Here is a 19906-nt window from a genome sequence, read left to right as displayed (position 1 = left end):
ACCCAGGAACATCATCTCTGTTCCGCACAAATGAACTTAACAGGAGGGTTATGAGTGATAAAAGAAACAATACTCAAAATAATTTTCTTCATTGGAAAATACATACTTGTTAAAATCTTTACTTTACACTTTTAGTGTCAGAGTCATTTAGAAGGAAAATTCAATGTGCAATAAACTATTGTCTGTCCATTTCTTGGTGGCCACCTGTTGGTGCTCCTCTGCATGTTGAAGTCCTTTGAACCCCCTGTTGTGCGGCGTTACAAGCCGTCCTTCAGCTGTCAACAACATTGCCCACGCCGTGAAGGCAGCCAGCAGGAATTTCACAGGTTATCTTTGTGCTCAAGGATATAGCACAGCGACAGACGTCAAAGTCAAGGGTAGAAGCAAGAAGGCAGTTGACTTCTGAAAAGGTGTCAAGCTGTCACAGAGCTGTATTGCTTCTCGTATCAAAAACACAAGTTTAAGGATTCTTGAGCATAAGAGTGCTGTATTTTTTGGAATACATACAACCACTGGTATTCTTCGCAATCCCGCATGAGCTGACAAAACGAGAAACTATTTAATCCTTCCCCTGTTTCTGAGAAAATACACCAATTCTAGTTCAGCAAATCACACTAAATTAAAATATATATATGCATTTATTAAATAAAAATATACCAATTGGGTACCAATCTAATACGTGAAAATGTACCGGTAAGTACAGCTAACATGTAATGAAATAACACAGCAGAGACAACCAATTTTGCTCATCTTTTTTTTTATTTCATGATTAATAGTCACATCACTAGTTAACAATTAATCACAATGAACATCTCTTTCATACCAAATATTCAGAATCGAGAGGGGAGATGAGCTCTATCTAAAAGGACAGATGCTTCTAACAACCAGCTTTAGTTTGCTGCCATGGCATGCTCTTCCTGTGGTGTTGTGTCCTAAACAATAATGCAGCATACAATACAGAGGGTCCACCCACAGCACTGAAAAGAAGGATCATTAAGGAGGTTGTTACGTCAAGGCAGGCAACGGTTACGTGTGGGTTTTCTTTTTTTACGCCACTGTTGGATCATTCCTCTCCTTGACATTTCCAGGTCACTGGTTTTCCTGGGAAACCAGCCAGCCGTTGTCGTGAACGTGTTAAATAAAGAACACAAGGAAGTTCTGCTGCTTTTTCAGTGCTGCAGTGCAAACACACCTCTGCATGATAGGGACACCGCTACATATTTACCAACACTCCCTTTTGTTCAGATTTGATCTTATTAAACGTTTTAAAGTTCACTTGATATTGAACTCTTTATTTTGGCGTCTACCATGAACACAGAAAAAAGATTATTTGGTCTGTGGCTTGCCCAATCAGTGCAGTGGTGGTAGGTATGTCAAGGTGTCAGTATAAGCTGTCTAATACAGGACAGGACTTAAAACCACATGCCAAAAATACTAAGTCTGGTTAATGTCTGTCAAAGTGGGTAGTGTAGGCAGAAGAGAGGGGAGGCCGGCAAGTGCCAGTACATTTCAATCATATTGCTACCATTTGTTTTAATAAGCACAGGTTAAATCCACTACAACGTAGTGGATCATGCCTTGCGCAACACCCACTATCCTCTTCCTACCATGTGGATCGAGTCCGGTTAATAGCGTTTTCCAACGTGTCATGGATCTCCCGAAACAGAACACAGACAGACCTCACACATGTAGTCATAATCTTGCGTCTAAAGTACATTGTAAAAACATTCTTGAAACTTCAGCAGCCCTTTTCTTGGGTGAAAAAAGGCAGATTCTGAGTCTTCAGCTTTTTACTCTGATGATACAGGTATTGACCTAAATGGCAACAGGTTAATGAAAGTGAACGCTCGACTCCACAACATCTTGTTAAGACAATGTTTTTTGTTTTTGTTTTTTTGTGTATGATAATAATCAATCTGAGATACTTATGAAGTGGTAAAAACTTGACGGTGTCTATTTACAAAGGAATAGTGTAAGATAAAAGTGGTGTTTGAAGCACAGCGATCTGGGGTGTCAAACTGTTGCAAATATAGAGTGATTCTGGTTATACCCTGTCCAAGCTGCAAAGCAATGCTCCCTTTTTCTCATGTGCACTTGGAGACAATTTACTCTAACCTTGTTTAGCAACAAGATCAGAGGACTTAAATATTTAAAAGTTTTTTTTATGGCATTTAAAGCTATGTGCTTGGCAGAATTCTACAATCTAAATACAAGTAAGCTTACTGTAAATGATTATTTCTTTGACTACTGTTTCATTATTGATCAATCAAGCGAGAAATTAAAAATATGTATATGGAGTTAGGCTAGGACCGGCTCAAAGTAACTTTCCATCCACACTACGAATATAGATGCTGATGATACGGATGCTTTTCATTTAATTTGCTTCAATAAGAAAGGGACTCCCTCAAAAATACACGCTAATGCACAATCTACAGAGGTTTGGGATCATCCATCCATCCATCCATTTTCTTAACCCGTTGTATCCCTTTTGGGATCACTGAGCAGCTAAAGCCGGTCTGTTGGGCAAAAGCGGGGTACACCCTGGACAGGTTGCCAATTTGTTGCTGGTCCACACTGTCACACACACATGCCCGCACACCTAGGGGTTTTAGGGTCACCAATTAACCTATGAAACATGTTTTTGGACTGTGGCAGGAAGCCAGAGTGCCTTGCAGAAAACCCACACATGCCCAGGGAGAACAGGCAAACTCCACACAGAAACGACCCAGCCGGAATTTGAACCAGGACCTTCTTAGTGAGGCAAGAACCACTGCGTGGGTCATTGTGCAGCCCAGTTTGGGTTTATTTATGGCTGAAAGTCTGACACAGCAAAAGCGCTTTGATTGCAATTAGTGTAATTATTAATAAAATATTGTAATTTTATATATTTTTTTAATTCTAGCTGATAGTTAAGACTAATAATCAAGCAGCAGGGGCAGTTTTTAAACCTCTGTACAAAATGTTACCCCTTAAAATGTCCATTTTTGTCTTTTATTGGCAAAGTTAATTTTTTAAAATTGACAACTGGCATTAAAAATGAATAAAGATCTGTAAATTTAACTTTGCAGCTTGGGCTAGAGGGCATAAAAACTAGTGGAAGAGAGTTACATGAGGCTGTTGAATGGAGTGGTAATCTATTGAAGTTAGCATCACAACACTGATGACAATACTAAGCTAAAGGGATGAAACTCATGAGATGACAAATCGCATTGCACCCCTTTTCCTTGAGCTCCCTACACACAAACAAAGACTTGGCCCTATTCTTGTTCACACAATTCATGATGATATGCTGTCAAAGTGCATTCATTTTCTTGTCATTTTGCTCCTTTAGTAAAGCTTCACATTATCGTTTTCACATGCAAGTGTCGCATGACTTACTCTTCATACATACTGATAGGAATGTCTCTGAGGGGACCTTACAATAACCAGTGTGTCTTCATATGGGGCTTTGAGTTGTCCTTATAGTTGCCTGTTTTGACCACTTGCTCACCGATTATCATAAATTGAACTAACTACCAATGTTTTGTTCCAAGAAGCACGCACGCACAGTACACAGCTGACGAGATTTTATCAATAGACAGTGAAGCGTCTTGAGTATAAGTATATTACTTAAGTGCATCAAGAAAGGAACAAGACTGTGTTCAAAGTGAAAGATACGCTTGAGTTTTTAGGGGAACTGCACATGATCCATTTAATAGCATAGTGTTCCAGACACAATAGTATAGTGCTAGTTTAGATAAGGACAGCATGGAGATCTACTGGGGCGTCTCAAACGCTGATGTACAGTTTCCCAGTTACACAGCCAGAATATCAGTGTTGCGGAGGCTAAACAGCGCTCTCTACAGGATAGATGCAGTAGTAACACTTCACACATCTGACAACTACGGCATGACGCCACAGACACGTCACAAAACCTTTGCTGTTTTATTAGCAAACACAAATGCCAGCTTTTCATCGCCAAGTGAGCAGAGATGGGCTTTGTTTTCTGCTTTTGTCACTGCTGTGATACACCAATTCTATTATTTTGGTCAAAGTTAAAGCTACATCACAGTGACGATGGGTAGGAATTCAAAATGTCACTGAATTTAGATTTTGTCCTACAATGAAGAAGAGGGTGTAGTTTTGAAGGCTTCTAATAGAAAAGGAAACCAAAGCTGGTTGATATAGATTTTTTTTTTCAATCGAAATACTGTGTGGTGGAAAGCAAAAATTAAAGAACGTTTACAGAGGATCTCCCAATCGAAAATTAGGTTTGCTCACCTTAACTTTAAATGCTACAGGATGAACCAAAATACCAGAATTTGCTGCCCAATTATAAACCGCTTCACTAAATACTGCTCCAGTCATGGCATTTTTCAGCTGGACAGTTCCTGCTGTCCAATTTCCTATTATTATTATTATTTCAAACATTCAAAAATTTTCAACCTTTATTCTTGTTTTTTTTTCTATATTAAGTGATATCCTATATAAAACTAATAAAAGACACTACGAAAAAGAAACCTACTGAGTAAAATGTGTGCCAAACATAGAGGCAGACATCTAGAAGATTGACCATCTGCTACCATCACATAACTAGTATAAGTCTAGTATAATTAAAAAATGGAATATTCACAAAGTTATAAAGAGATTTTCAATTTCTGATTTGCCATGAATGTAACATTATTCTTTTAACTTTGTAGTTTTCCCTGCTGGTGAACTCAGTCCTGTCACCAAACTTTGGGTGTATTTTAGTAGTTTGTCTGTTCATCTTTGTCTGTATGTGCTTGATGTAGTGGGGTAGACCTTTCAAAACAAGAGCACTCTATTGCTGTCAAAAAGCGAGGGTGAGAAGCATGAAAAATGGAAAATGGGTTGAGGAAAATGTGTTCAACAGTGATAGGAACAACACACTGACACGGCTCACTGTTGATTGTCAGGGTTGTTCAGTAACGAGTGGTTAGATTAGGTCAAGTGCAGATAATTTACTTCTGTTTTGTCAGCCGTTGATTTGCGTAGATCATAAATTTCAGAAGTTGTGTGTATTTCCCTGTGTGTGTCTCTCCCTGCATGTTGTGTATTTTTTCCTCATGGGGGAGATGCATGTGCAAAGTTAGCTAAAGCAAGTGACGTTTATTTCTGGTTGTGCTAACCAAACATATTATGTATGAAGGCCTATTTACATGTTGAGGGTAGGTGCTAAGGAATATTTTGAATGAGATAACCATAAACTTTCTTTGACCCAAAGAAAACCGTTAATGCCTGCAGGGCTAAGACATGCTCAGTGGTTTGTGCTGAAACCATGTGAACTGGATCAACGTGGATCTACTTTCTCTGCAGCACAGGATGGTTAAATACTGACTATATTGTGTAAAAGCAAGAGAAGCTAGAAAAGAGAAATACTCCAATTTGTTAATAACTTATTTGAACGATAAATATTCAAACTCAGAATGCTAAGAAAGCAGGCTAATGCTACTTTAACTTTTAAATTCTGCCTCGATATTGTGTACTCATGACTATTTATAACATTGACTTCTTCACTAGTAACTTATTGACATATTTAATACTGAATTCACTTTTTCTTGTAATTATCAAACCGTTTTTACTACACCATAGGAGTATTACATAAACTGTGGCGCAGCACCGCTTATACGCTACAGCAGGTTTTTCCATCGTCACAGCAGCTTGCTATATAAATGGCACAAACCATCCACATAACTATGACTGAATGGGCTGTAATTACACAGCTTGTCTAGGTTAACCTGTGTATCTGAATGTATCTTCAGATATATTTTTAACCATTTCTCCCAAAAGGCTTCCATGTCATACACTGGCAAGACTGAGCCTTTTAACATAATCTTGTGGTCTTTTGGTTGACATAATGTGTCTCAGACACACTTTATGACTTACTTCATGTTGGATGACAGAAAGGCGCAGCGGTGCGCGGCTTAATTCTAAGGATTAGCACTTATGGAGGATTAAACGGTACTACACATCACTTCATTTTTAATGTTTGTTGCAACTTTATTATTTTTTTTTGCTTTTAAAGCAAGCCATATAGAGTAAGAACTTCCATTTCCATCCTCTTTTGAAACTGATGATTATCTTGCACCAAATTAAAACCCTGTTTAAGGTTATGACCTGTATAATAAACAATTTTAAGGTTCCATTTGTGGATCCTAATCAAGACATTAAAATTTCTGATCTTTACTCACAAGTCAGCCTGTTTTTTTCTGTCCTCTTCACATCTTTTACTTCTTTTATCGTGTCAGAACTCCAGGAATAAATAAGAGTGTTTGGAATATACAAAATTAAGCGATGCACAAATGTTAAATGCAGAAGAACAAGAGTGATGACGTTGACTGCCCTGCTGAGGTCCCATGAACTGGATATACAGAGATAAAGGGACTTTTGAGAGACCAAAGCTACTTTGAGGCCTCATGATAGTTAGATGTAATTGATTCGTTGTTACTGTTTTAGGTTAATGATGTATGAGCAAAGGTATGAAACTCCAATGGAGTTTTTGGGAGTTTGAGTTGGATTTGGGATTGTGTTGAAAAGGATGCGCTATCAGATAGAAGGCTGGTGGAACCCCACACAGGGACACACAGACAAACACCAAGTAGTCTTCTCCGTAGTTAGTAGGGTCAGAAGTCAACCTTGGGGTTTCATGAGGTCTGACATCAGGGTTGGTAGCAGGAAGCCGGCAGGTGGACCTCAGAGACACACTGAAAAGCGGTTGATCAGTTTGGTGCAGCGGTGGGCGGGATGAAGGGCAGGGCCAGAGGAAAGTGACTGCTCCGTGGTGGCTTGGTTGGTCAGTTGATTGGCAGGTCAGTGAGCGCCATGCTTGTCCCACCAAATTCTGTAGGTCACTGGTACTCATTCTGTTGGAGACAAAAAACAGAGTCAGAAGATACAAAGAAAGGTAAAAACCTGAGATCAACAGGATAAATAAATAAAATTAAAAAAAGAGTTGGAAATGTCCAATGTCACATGTACCTTCCAGATGGTTTCTCCTATTTATACTGCTATATCTGGTATGGCATCATTTGATTCACAGAGAATAATCATATTTTTTAAGTGATTAACGCCACAGTCATTCATCAAGTACACCCTTCTGACACTTCTGTCAGGCCGGAAAAATCTGCTGTTCTTTTGAAGCTGCTCTGTTGGTCTGTTGCTCAGTTTGACAAGTTTGCTCTCACTGTGTTTTGCACCTCTCCTGATAATTTCATTTGAAAGCTATTTTTACCACAGCAACAGTCACATAGGGAAGGTAAACATTTGCTCGTGTTGAGACACTCCATAAACCAGGACCTTCAAAAAAAATAATCCCACAATGCAACATGTTCGTAGACAATTGTAAAAAAAAAACTATAAAGTACGATGCAAACTGGATTTTGTGGGAATCGAGTGACTCAATCCTTCTGTAGGAGCTGACATGTACTGTACATTTATACAATCTCAACTAAGCTTTGTTTTTCTCAAAAAATAATGAAATGAGGAAACCCACGTTACATGCAACATTGTTGTATGTGAAAGTTGCAGAACGAAAGGATTTGTAGTGGAATAGGACCACACAAGTCAGCTCACTAACTGCTGTTTAAAAAGAAAAAACGTCACTGGCAACATCTAAAAAGAAATGAATCTAGGAGCAACAGCCGCCACTTCTTGTGTTTTAGACTAAAAAAAGGACATGGAGTGTGACGGCAATCTGTTTCTTCACATATAAACTGATGCTTCAGTGCCTAATGTAATTATAAAATACACTATCTTTACTGCTTGTTACATTTCACATTATTTCATTTCAATCAAAAAAAATATGCATATATATTTCAATTAAACTTTATACGCGGTCATCGAGCCACCTGTTGGAAACTAAGTTGTCTTCTCAGTAAAATTCCTTCCTCTTCTAAAGTTCAGGATACAAATGAAATCTGAGTTTTTACTTTCTCCAGTGAGCTAACTGAGCTAACTATGTGGGTACAATTGAACACTCACTTGTCTCAGTGATACGTTTGTCTAAGCTATGGGTCTCTTTCAGCCCTTCTCCCCCAAAAGGAGAGGGTATTGGCTCCTTCATGCCGTTCTCCTTAGCAACACCTCCCGGTGGTGTTGCCTTGGTAACGCCTGCTGGTCCAGTAGCTGGAGCGCCACTTGCAGGTGGAGAAGTCTTCTCCTCTGTTTTCTCCTGCAGCCAAATATAGACAAGGACACACACTGGTTTTCTAGAATCCAGCCATCAAACTTTGATGCCATCTAGCGGCATTGATGAAAACAGCAGAGTGATTCAGCAGAACTGAGTCTGTAAACGCCCTTCAGCAACTGCTGTGTTACTGATTGAGCACAGGTTTGACCTTGTGTCCATTTGTCTGTCCGTTGCCAGCCTCCATGTTGTCCAGGGATCCAATCTTAGACTTTGCCTTAATGTTTGACTTGTGGGACTCAATTTTCACATCACCACCACCTGGGGCAAAAAGAGAAAATCAGAGTAAAAACACAACTTAATGCTCAAGTTATAGCTCATAGCAGAGCTTAGGTTTAAGGTCAGACCTGGCTTGTATTTAATGTTGTCCTTGGAGCCACATTTGGAGGTCACTTTGCTCACATCAACCTTCCTATTTAAGATTTGCACCTAAGGGAGAGAAGACATTACAATGTTGCACATTAAGTCCCTGCATCCAGTGAACAAGCGTGCATTTGTGCAACCATTATTTCAGACAACCACAGTCATTGATTTCCTCCTGTTATTCTTAGATAATCACTGATGGTACTCTTTTTCTTTCGTTAGGTCAGAAAATTATGCTTCATTTATGCAGACACTTTAGAAGCCTCTGTTCAAAACACGTTTATTTGACCATTATTACATGATGGGAGTGTGTGTTCCTAATTATAAACTGGCAATAGGTCCTGGTTGATTGCTGATGACCTGGCTGTCAGTGTGAACAACGATTGGTCAGATCTGGAAAAAGACATAAGGAGATCATGACCAAGAAGGTTCAAACAATCCTAACTGCTTCATCCGAGACAGACGGAAGAAAAATGTATTTACCTCAGGTTTTTACATTTTCCTATATATTCAGGGAGAATGCATTTTTGCACAACTGTATATTAACTCCTTTTCTTTTTACTTATATGTGAGTATTTTAAAATACATTATTTTAATTTTGTTAGTTATGGCTAAATACTAGATAATTAAGAATAAAAACACAGTCAAATCATAAACTGTGAAAATGATGCCATATTTTTTAAAGACCCACTCCGATGAAAATTGTGCTTTCAGTGTTTTTAAGAGGTTCACGATGCATTTTTCTTATGATGCAGAACGTATGTATATAAAAATTAAGCTTAAAATTGCATTTTGGAGTATTTCTTTATTCGAATCATTGAAAATAAGGAGCTGATGAAAAAACGTAGTTTGAAAAAGTTTATAGCTGTGATGTAGAACCTTCAATGGGCAGCACACATGCATCCATTTGTAGACAAATAGATCCATGGTTGTCGTCTTTTTTTCTGGTCTGACCTGCCATCTGGCTCGAAACTGTACGTCTGCATAGCTCAGATGCTGTTTGCCATTTTTGTTGCACCTATAATGTTGGTTTGGAGGTCTGAGGGGCTGTAAGCTAGCAGGGGAGTGTGTTAACAGATGGGTTAGCGGCAGGCTTACTCTACGCAAACAATCGCAACAACCGCACACAACTCAGAGGTGAATTTTTAATGAGCCACAGCCATTCTGTAGAAACCATGTCCTAGACAGATTTTTTTTTTATTTGGGCTAGAAACAGCATAATCATAGTTAAAAAAAAACACTAGGAACACTTTTGCATGAGCGGGACTTAAAGACCAATGTTTCAAAGTGGTAACAACTTTTGAATTTTTCCATGAGCTATTCAAAGAACCAATAACTGACAGGCCTTTTGGCGTGATGACGTTGGAGCACCAGCAAACATGAATGAAACATGTTTAATGACACAGAGGTGCAGTCTGTCTTTTCAGGCTCAAGAATCGCCACAATCGTATCAAACAAAAAATAGAGAACCAAGAAACTTTTCCAGACTTTTATCATTTTTGCTGATTGACCTCAAAAAGTGGAGCGGTGGCTGTGAGAACGGCAGAGACGAAACATGACAGTGCAGCAGGTGTTCACAGCAGATGGGAACAACATCTGGAGGGCTGGACACGAGGACCAGTGGCTCCTTCACTTAACGTGAAATCAATCAAAAGTGCAAACAGACGCAGCCACTGAAGTGCTAATTATAATGTATTCAATCCTTGTTACTTTGAAAGAGGATCAGCTTTCATGTAAATCTTTGATTTGGAGAGAAAGGGCTTCTTAGCAGAACTGAATTTGCACCCGGCACTAATGGCTGCTCTGTTTACAGGATCTGAATATTCCTGCTGTTGATGCTGCTTTATAGACAAACTACCCTCACTGTGCATCAGACAGAGTAGATTGCAGATCCTTGATGTACAGATAAAGTACATTATAGTATGTACTAACCTTTGAGGCCAAAAAACTCCAATAGTAACCATGATTTAAAATTGTATTTGCATGTAAGTTGAGGCCAACAGGAGGGTCACAAAGTACTTTAAAAGGAGATATTTATCCACCAGCTGGCTTTCAGTTCCAGCGTTACTTACATTGCCACCTCCAGGGACATGTTTGATATTGTCCTTGGAGCCACAGCGAGAGGTGATGTGGCTGAAGTCCAGCTTTTTGTGCACTATCTGAACCTAAAGACAGGCAGGCGGACACACAGACAAGCAAGCGGGAAAGAAAGAGGCAGGAAAGAAAAAAAAAGGAAGGAAAGTTGTGATAGGCAGACAAGAGCAGCAGAGAAGAGCAGATCAGCTGGCAGCGTAAGTGGACAGGAAACAAAGAGTAGCTTTGCTTTGCAGTTATGGAAGGAATTCGGTTACTGAATTCAAATAAAACGTCCTTTTCTTACCCTGTTCTTTCAATGTTAGATGAAAATCAGCAAACAAACTTTTTAGAAAAGTAAGTTCTGCTAAAAATTAGGCTTGTGAAGCATTAAACACAAAATATTCAACAAAACTGTTTTGTATTGTGTCTTACCAGGATCTAAGGTAATAGATGTGTGTTCCATTTGTTCTCAGAAGTCAGATTTTCAGAGATTAAGTTGGTTAGTTGAACTTTCAAACTTGGTAAGTCAGAAAAACGGCTACATGCCTCTACGGACTAAAGTTTATTGACTTGAATAGCTGCTTTCAGCAGAAATATTTGTTGTAATATGTTACCCAAAGCCTCCTTTGCTCAAATTCCTCATCCAGGCTGTCTGAAATTGAGATTTCCAAGAATCGAAATGCTCATATGAAAAAGGTTTAAGTAGGGTGTGGTGTCTTTCTGAGATCCAAATGCCAAATGGAACGCAGCCTAACAACAACACAGCGCTTCCATCAGCATTAGCTACCATTAAAACAGCACACAACAGTGGAAGATGAGTCACAGCACATGCAACAGAACATCCACCACACAGTTAGTGATTTTGTGTTCACACATGCTGCTCGAAACACAGGGGGAAACTGTTCTAATGGTGCTGTTGTGTAACTTGTTATGAAGATTTCAGAAAAAGAGAACAGAAAACAAGTTTTTTGGTTTTTTCTTTTTTTTGTTTTTGTTTGTAAAAGCACATCTTTTTACATTGCAAAAACCCAACAAATGTTTTAGTATACTTCCAGTTTTAGCCTGGAAGAGAAAAGAGAGACTGCCTCGTGTGTCAGTATTCAGGATGTAATCAATCACTTAATACTAAATAAAATTCTAAAAATAAAAATATCTGGACTGATCATCTGTCTCGATGAGAGAGCAAGAGAACAAAAACTGTGAAAGTTTTAAGGAAGTCACATTAACTTTTAAGCTCTTTTGTTAGAATCTTTTGGTTCACCTCAACTGTGGACGACCACACAGACTCACACTAAAAAACAACTGCAACAACACTTGTAGTTGTGTAGCTTAGACATTTCTTAATAGCGGTTTATAGGAATTTAAGCTGAAGGAAGTTTTCCTTTTCTGGAATTGTGAAGTTGAGACAGACTGACAGCAAAATAGATCCGTGTCACCACTGCAAGCTCTTTAATCATCCACAGCAGGAGCTGAAAAGGTAATGCACTACCGTTATTGTATGCCTTCAGTCAGGAAGAAAGACAGTCAGGAAGAAAGACTCTCTTAAAAAAGACACTGATGCAATTTCCCCAAAAACTTAATGAAAATGTAAAAAAAAAAGTCTGAGGCTAAAGCAGCAAGGTAATTATTTCTGTAACCGTCCAACAAAAGTCAGAATGACATGAAATGGTTGATGAAACAACCTGTGACATAGATCTTATTGGAGCCAGACAGAGATGAATGTGATTAAATAAAACACATTTTAAAACATTAAACTTAAGAAGTCATGACATAAAATGAGGAAAGAAGTTCTTCATTTGATAATAAAAATGAATGAGATGAAACCTCATTTAAACAATTATATCCACCACAAAACAGAGAAAGACTGCACCACTTTGACAGTGTCCTCTGGTTTGTGAAGTCCTGTTTGGGGACACCGAGGTCACGGCTCAGCTGTCATCAAGAATCAGCTCAGAAAGCTCGATGGCTCGGATCAGACTCAGAAATGAGGACACGCTGCATGTCCGCAGGACAGCGTACATGCTACTCACCCATAATGCTCTTCTATTTGCACTTCTTTTAAGGACATATGTCAATGAAACTGCTTTAATCAAAAAAAAAAAGGATGATTGTAACCCGACTTTAAAAAATCCCGTAGCCAAAGAAATAATGAACAAAAAACAGTCACTTGTTTTACATCTAGTCTTTTCCTAGCAGCTGCTGTTTAACTGCATTGATAACTAAAAGTTTTAAAGACCCAATCCGTTGAAAATTGTGTTTTTTACATGTTTTTGTGGGATGTTTCTGATGATAGAGGACATTTGTTAAGATCTAGGTTGTCAAGAGTGGAGGAAAAAAAGTTTAAAAAAAGCTTATTTGTGGTGTAGAAAGTAGGCGGGTCACAAGCTCCCTGCTCTGCTCCATTCTGATGCATCCACTTACAAACAGAGATCCATGATTGTCTTTGTTTTTCATCATCTGAGCTCAAAACTGTACAACTGGATAGCTCCAATATTGCTTACCACTTTTGCTGCACCGATAATGTTAGGTTGGGGGTCTGAAGGGCTATAAGCTAGTGGGAGAGCGTGTAAAAAGATGGATTATGGGAAGTGGGGCAGGTCTTACTCTGCGCCAATAATCCTTCCCACAACTCAGAGCGCTGCAGAAAAAAACAGTTTTTTTTTTATTTGGGGCAAAATGGCATCATCATAATGAAAAGACCACTGGAAGACATTTTTAAAATGGATCAAAAGATGATCGGAGAGTGGCTTTAAGTAACATCTCATTTTTTGAAACCATTTAATTTGCCAAACACAGCAAAAACTCACACTTTGACATGTCTTAAAAAGAAAAATCTAAAAGATGAGTCATGTACATCTTCAAAACTGAAGTGACAGTAAAATAACATCCTGTGCTGATGTTACATAATGCACTATTGTTGTTAAGGGTAACATCATGACAGTTAAATGGTCCAAAAAATGAAAAAAGTGCATAATGTTTGACAAATCCAACCAATTTCTTCAAAACTTGTAGGTAAAAGAGATTTTTAACTTTTTAACTTTTATCAACTCCAAAACATGGTGATTAAACTATTAAATTAAAAACTTTTTGAGTTAACTAACAACAAAATCTGTTTAAAAAAATAAAATAAATGAAATGTAAGTCAGGAACGTGATAAAAGATGCCAGACAGTGTGGAGATAATGAGAAAACCAACTAAGCGACCTTGTGGAAGAGTGTCCGGTCTAAAACTGTAAGGTCGTGAGCTCAAATTTATGATCACGTCAAAGACTTTTAATTTTTTTTTTTTGTGTTGTGCTTATTTTATGTGTTTGTTCTGGTGTAAAGCACTTGGTGTTATGTTCAACATGAAAAGTGCTATATCAAAAAAGATTGATTTGATTTGATTTCAAGCAGGAAAAGTCAGTTTTTTCCACTCCACCCCCTGAGGATTAAAATATGCACTCCCTCTGAATCAGAGAAAAAAAATGCTTGTTGTTTTGGTGTCAATGTGCATTTGGGGCTAAGTGTTAATAAAAAAAAAAAACAGGACAAAAAAAACATGGAACAGACAGAAGACGCCTTCCTCTCATCTCTTTGTGTTTCTCTTAAGTCTTCTGGATGAAAATGGCATGATGACGCAGGTGGCACCAGCCACGGATGACTCACAGAGCAGTTAGCACACATGCACTCACTACAAGAGAACGCACACACACACACACACACACACACACACACAAAAACACACAGAGCTGCAGTCTGGAAGCACAATTTCTACCAGTTTTAACATCCAATCGTAAATATCCTAATTGATTTCAAGCAGACAAATCCAGCGGATGAGAGGTTCTGCTTCATTATGCCGACCTACTGAGTCAAACTGAGAATATCAAACTGAAGGGGCTCTGTAGGATGCTGAGGATGCGTTTCTGCTAAACTACAATGCTAGGGCAACAGATTATGATTAGAATCAAATTACAAACCTAATGTTCTTTTTAAAAACAAGTTTTTCTATTAAAAGGTTAAAGAGAATTGATAACTTTCTAGAAACAAATGACTAAATTAATAGTTTTGTCAAATACGATTTGATGTGAGGTAAAATTTAATTTTTTTTAAACTCTTTGAAAATATGGTGCTTTTTATTTTTTTTGTTCAAATGTGGGCTGAATTCGAGAGTAAAAAACACATGGCATCAACCAAATTGGCTGCAACTGTAAAAAAAGAACAAAAAAGGCTTTGGATAAATACAAAAGGAGTACAAAAACTAAAATGTAGAGAGTCTAGAAAATGCATTAAAGACTCACTCTGATGAAAATAGTGTTTCTGGTGTTTTTATCATGTTTTTGTGACAAAAATGAAGCTCAAAATTGTATTTCTAAACGTGTCTCTAATGCTTTGATTAGATGATTAGAGTCGGTCCTAAACTAAAAATACAATTGCATAATACCTTTTATTAAATGGTTTATTTACAATACTGAACATTGTTTTGTAATTTCCTTGAAATGAGTTAATTGGGTGCGACTTTTTTGCCTGCAATGGTCAATTAAATATTTAAACCATTAGTATTTTCATGTTGAAATTCAAGAAAGAATATTTTATATTTTCACTTACTTGCTAATATATCAGCTTACATAAAAAAATAAGTTTGTTGTTTAAGGGCTTTGTCTGTGGACATTTATGTTAGGGTCAATGGCCGACAAAGTGTGCATTATCAGAAATGAACGCCCGCCATAGAAGCCTGAACCTTCCGACACCAAGAGGTGGACTGTTACTTCCGTGAAATGCGTTAATTTCTGATGATGCACACTTTGTCTGCCATTATCTTGCTTATACCATGGTCAGTTACAAAAATAAATATATACTGGTATTCAACCAGTTTTTAGTACTTTATTCTTTTATAAAGCACAGTGATATAGAACACTTAAGCTACGTGACCGGAACTTCTTTTTTAGGTGTGCAGTTATGACTGTAGTATATCACTTTTTAATACACACCCAGCAAACCAATCAGAATTGAGAATTCACCTAGACCGTGGTATACTCTTAAATATCTTAATTTTTTACAAATGCATTACTAAAAATGTGTTTATCTGAATAGAGTTGAAGTGAAATAATCAAGTGGAGACTGCAGTGCTGACTGATCTTCATGTGGGTCCAAACAATGAGTGAATGCAGAGAGGAGCAGGGAGGATGTAGAGGTGTGTGAGGGACTCACTCTGGCCTTGGCGGTAGGGGTGGAGGACTCTGATGTCTTGTTGTTCGGGGTGGAGGAGACCTGGGGAGACAATCGGCCCCCTTGGTCAATAAAACCTCCAACGTAGCAGACGCCATAGCACAACAGGGTGGAGGGGGAGGTGGATGATCAAAAGCAGAAAGGCTGAAAAAAGTCAATAGGTGTGATGGATGGATATAAAAAAGAACGCCAAGAAAAAAGATAACGTAAACAAATTGTAATACAGCTAGAAAGAAATGAGGATAATTTAGAGAGTGGATTTGTACTAAAATGGTAAGATTTTTATCATTTAGGTTAAATTATGTTTTTGGAAAAACACAATAAACCTCACTTACATTCAAAAAGAAAGATGTAGAAGACTAAAGAGCTTGTATAACTGATTAAGATTCAGGGCAGGAAGTGTCTTGGTGTAAGATGACTTCACTGCAGCAAAAACATGGTTTGAACAGAAAGGGCGAGGCTGCAAGAACGCACGTGCAACAGAAAAGAACACAGTTTCCCAAACTGAAAAACGAAAAGCACACGCTACGTTTGATGCATACAGCTGGAGACAGTCCAGCATTTGCCCTGTTGAGTTTTTTTTGTCGAAACATGGAGGTCATTGTGAGAAGCAGCTCGTTCTCTGCGCTGATCTAATTTAACCGGCCATGTGATCGCATCCAAATGCTACAGGTCGAGAAAACAAGGATTCATAGAAGAAAAGAAATGAAGTCTGGTGTCAGTGGAAAAGCAACAAACATGCTGTTCTCCTGGACAAATATAGAAAGGACATGGTGTCTGTGTGCATCGGTCCTGGAAATGACAAATATCTAGATGTCTGCTACCCCCTGCATGAGCCACCCAAGTCCTGCTGCATCTTCTTCTATATCTTGACCTTAAGGAATGGAACAGATCAAATAAAATGATCTAACTACTGGATCATTTTTTCCCTTTGAGCTGTTTTGGTTTTCCTGCTTATGTTTAGTCCTAAATAATATTTGCACAGTTCAAGCCATTTCTCTCAGGTGATTTACTACAGGTTACACAGTATCTTACCTCCGTACCTTTAACTGGTATTTCTATCAGCTAAAACACACATTTGTTCTTAGTTTGAATTAAAACATTATTGTTATCATTATACAGCTAAAAGGCCTGGACAGAAATACTTACTGGATATTAGAACTTCTCCCTGTCCGTTAACTAAAATGGAATATCTAAAATAAATAAATAAACTACGACAGCTGAAATACACAATAAAATAACTGATGTATACGTTTACAAATTGATTTAATGTACAATATGAATCAATGTATTTTCGTTTTTCGAAATCCATCACAAAGCCAATTTTTTCCCCCAAATATTTAAGTACAGTTTTCATATAAATAGTGATCGAACAAAGCTTATACTTTAATTAAAAATAAGATATAAGACAATCACTGTAAAAGAAAAAAAAATAAGTACAAGGTTGACTCTAGCATGTTGATAGAAATTTTTTTTTATTAATACTATTTGTAGAGAACTTCAAAGACCTGTTTTCAAATAAAGTAAAATCATTTTAGCAAGAAATATTTACTTTTTTGCAGTTTAAACTGGGTTTTAACAAATCACCTTTGTTAGCAATAAAAACAATAAACTAAACTGCAGAATCCATAAAACAAAATATTTGTTTTGTTTATTTATTTGTGGATATATAAAAGTTGTATGATAAATAATTAAAATAAATAATGGCCTTAATTATTTATTTATTTGATTTATGAAAAAAAATAAGCTGTAATCACCAATGTGCTATTTATTAACTATTAAATATTTTATCATCAGCAAATGTGAGGATTTCTTTGGAAGCATTAGTTTTTTTTCTATTTAATGTTCCGTAGAATTTAAATGTTTGTTCACAAAATGCCAAAAAGTAAAGACGATAGCAATGACAGTGAAAAAAATGTCACAGCCAGGAATGCTGCCAAGCATTTCAAAAGTCGATGCAATTCTTGGTCGGGTGGTTGTTGTTTCTTTGTATAGTAGGCATTTATTTTAAACTAGAATAATTTTGTCATTTTGTATCCTTACCCCTAATATTTGTCAAATAAAAACAGCATGGTATGACATCTATTGTAAAAACCACAGCTGTTTTTATTACAAAAGGTATTTCAAGCAAGTTTAGAACAATACTCCTAACTGTGTTACATTTTTCTAATTGCTCTTTTTTTTTTAATTCTAAATCAAAAATGGGATTTTTTTTGGAAAACATAGATTACACATTTTTGCAAAATAGTCAGTGACACTTTGCAGCTTGTATTTCTTGACGGTACATTCACCAGCATTTATTTTGACAGCTGGATGGGCACAAATGAAGTCTTTAGACACAATATGGTGACGCGCAGCACCCCAACGCTACATTAACTCCAAGCCACCCGGTGCAACACCATCAACTGCATTTCAGCAGTCTTGACAGGCAAAAATGATCTGAATTATTCATGGACATGCACATGGCGCTTGCCTTCTCCTACCTTTCCTCCACCAGGTTGGTACTTGATGTTGTCAATAGATCCAATCTTGGAGCGCACGTTTTTCAAATCCGGTGTTGGCGCGTTGATGGGTCGAGGCGTCCGGGGAGGACGGGGCCCCGCTGGCTTCTTCTCCAGAGGGGTCTGCTTGGGCACGGGGGGTTTGGTGATGACTCGGCGACGATGAGTGGCTTCGCCATTAGTGGAGGCGGCTGGGGTAGCAGGAGCAGCAGTGGAAGCTGGGCGAGGGCGGGCTACAAGAAACGCGAGGCACATCAGGGTTAAAGCTTCTGACTTAACTGCCGAACTGGACACGAGTGTCTGTCTTTACTTGTGGTAGGTCCCCACAGATTTATAGGTTCAATTAATCTACTGGATAAGGATTACAGCAATAATAGTTTGTCAAATTACCTTTCAATGACTTTTCCTGATTTTTGGTAAGACATACTATGCAGGCAGGGTGGAGCATCCCCAGCACATATTACAAATGGACGAACCAATTAACAATTGCAACTGTGGTGGAATAAATGTGATCATGTGACCAATTAAGGGTTTTTCTCTACATTGGGCAAGCGGGTTGGTGAAGTGAGCCTAATAGATGTTAAGGATTTTTGTTTTTAGTTGTATTAGTTTCTTCCTCTTGGTAAAGCCTTGGTCACAATTGCCCTTACAAGTGGATATGCACTGTCTACAGGTGAAAAATGGGAAAAGGTTGTTGACCGCTCAGTGAGCCCATAGAGCAAAAATGTCCCTGCACATTTTCTACTACGGGCTAGCGACACATCGTAGTGAACAGTTAAACAAAAGCCTAGGCCCTCGGGCGACTTGGGGTGAAATCGGTGAGACGCAGGCGTGTTTTACAGATTTGTCATTTTTTTAACCCCTCCAATCCTGCACAAAGAGCCTGTTGGTGCTGTTCACGTGACAGGTGCGTACTCCTAGTTATCACCTACACACCCCATGTGTGCAGCATTTGTACGCAGTCAGTAAGGGACCAAAACTCATACCTTACTAATGACTAGAATGTGGTGTAAGGCCACCGTATGACAGCATCACCCGTATAATAGAGGTGCGTGGGACTTTTTAGCTTTGAAAAATACTTCACCACACACCACATGCACAACAATTGCACGTTCTATTTTCTTGACGTTACTTGAGGTTGCCGTACAAGTCTCAAGGGAACAACATTCCCCTTAAGATGCAGCTGCCCCGTCAACAACGCACCACAGGCCCGGACAACCCAAAAACCTGCAGTACCCGAACAACTCAACCACATGTACGGGTGCATGCGACTAAGGCTAAATTCACCTCAGCTTTTGAACGTTAGAAATCCAGTTGACATTCCTGTCCCTCTTAAGGCTTCATTTCTACAATCCAGAATGTACTGAGTGACACTATCATCTGCCAAATACACTAGACAATTGGAGTTACTGCGGCTGGCCTGCCCTTAGTGGTAAGTCTTTGACCTAGGCTGTTTTACTTTTGTTTTACACCAAGCTTCAACCTGGAAGTTAATAGTCTCAAACATTCTAAAATTGGATCAAGATTTCTACAATTTCTTTGCTTCTCTTTAATATTTGCTACATTTTATATAA

The 19906-nt window shown here is 38.2% G+C and overlaps 1 protein-coding gene across 8 annotated transcripts in view; it reads right to left on the bottom strand.

Moving 5' to 3' along the window:
- Window positions 1-740: 740 nt before the first annotated feature.
- map4l (microtubule associated protein 4 like) overlaps window positions 741-19906 on the bottom strand; it is an 85628-nt gene continuing 66462 nt past the window's right edge. For 5 of the 8 annotated variants that reach the window (XM_023964767.1, XM_023964766.2, XM_023964769.2 and 2 more), the window contains 7 exons: window positions 18315-18565; window positions 15814-15873; window positions 10621-10713; window positions 8533-8614; window positions 8337-8446; window positions 7981-8170; window positions 741-6863 (listed from right to left, as the gene is read on the bottom strand). In XM_023964767.1, coding sequence (XP_023820535.1) covers window positions 6859-6863; window positions 7981-8170; window positions 8337-8446; window positions 8533-8614; window positions 10621-10713; window positions 15814-15873; window positions 18315-18565 — 791 coding nt within the window. In that variant the 3' untranslated portion in view covers window positions 741-6858. The remainder of the gene's footprint in view (window positions 6864-7980; window positions 8171-8336; window positions 8447-8532; window positions 8615-10620; window positions 10714-15813; window positions 15874-18314; window positions 18566-19906) is intronic. The other 3 variants (XM_023964768.2, XM_078934118.1, XM_078934119.1) reach the window with 1 other exon arrangement.

The sequence above is a fragment of the Oryzias latipes genome, chromosome 17, assembly GCF_053564925.1.
Source record: "Oryzias latipes strain Hd-rR chromosome 17, Olatipes_Hd-rR_3.1".
NCBI lineage: Eukaryota > Metazoa > Chordata > Actinopteri > Beloniformes > Adrianichthyidae > Oryzias > Oryzias latipes.
This window is presented reverse-complemented; position numbering and strand designations above follow the sequence as displayed.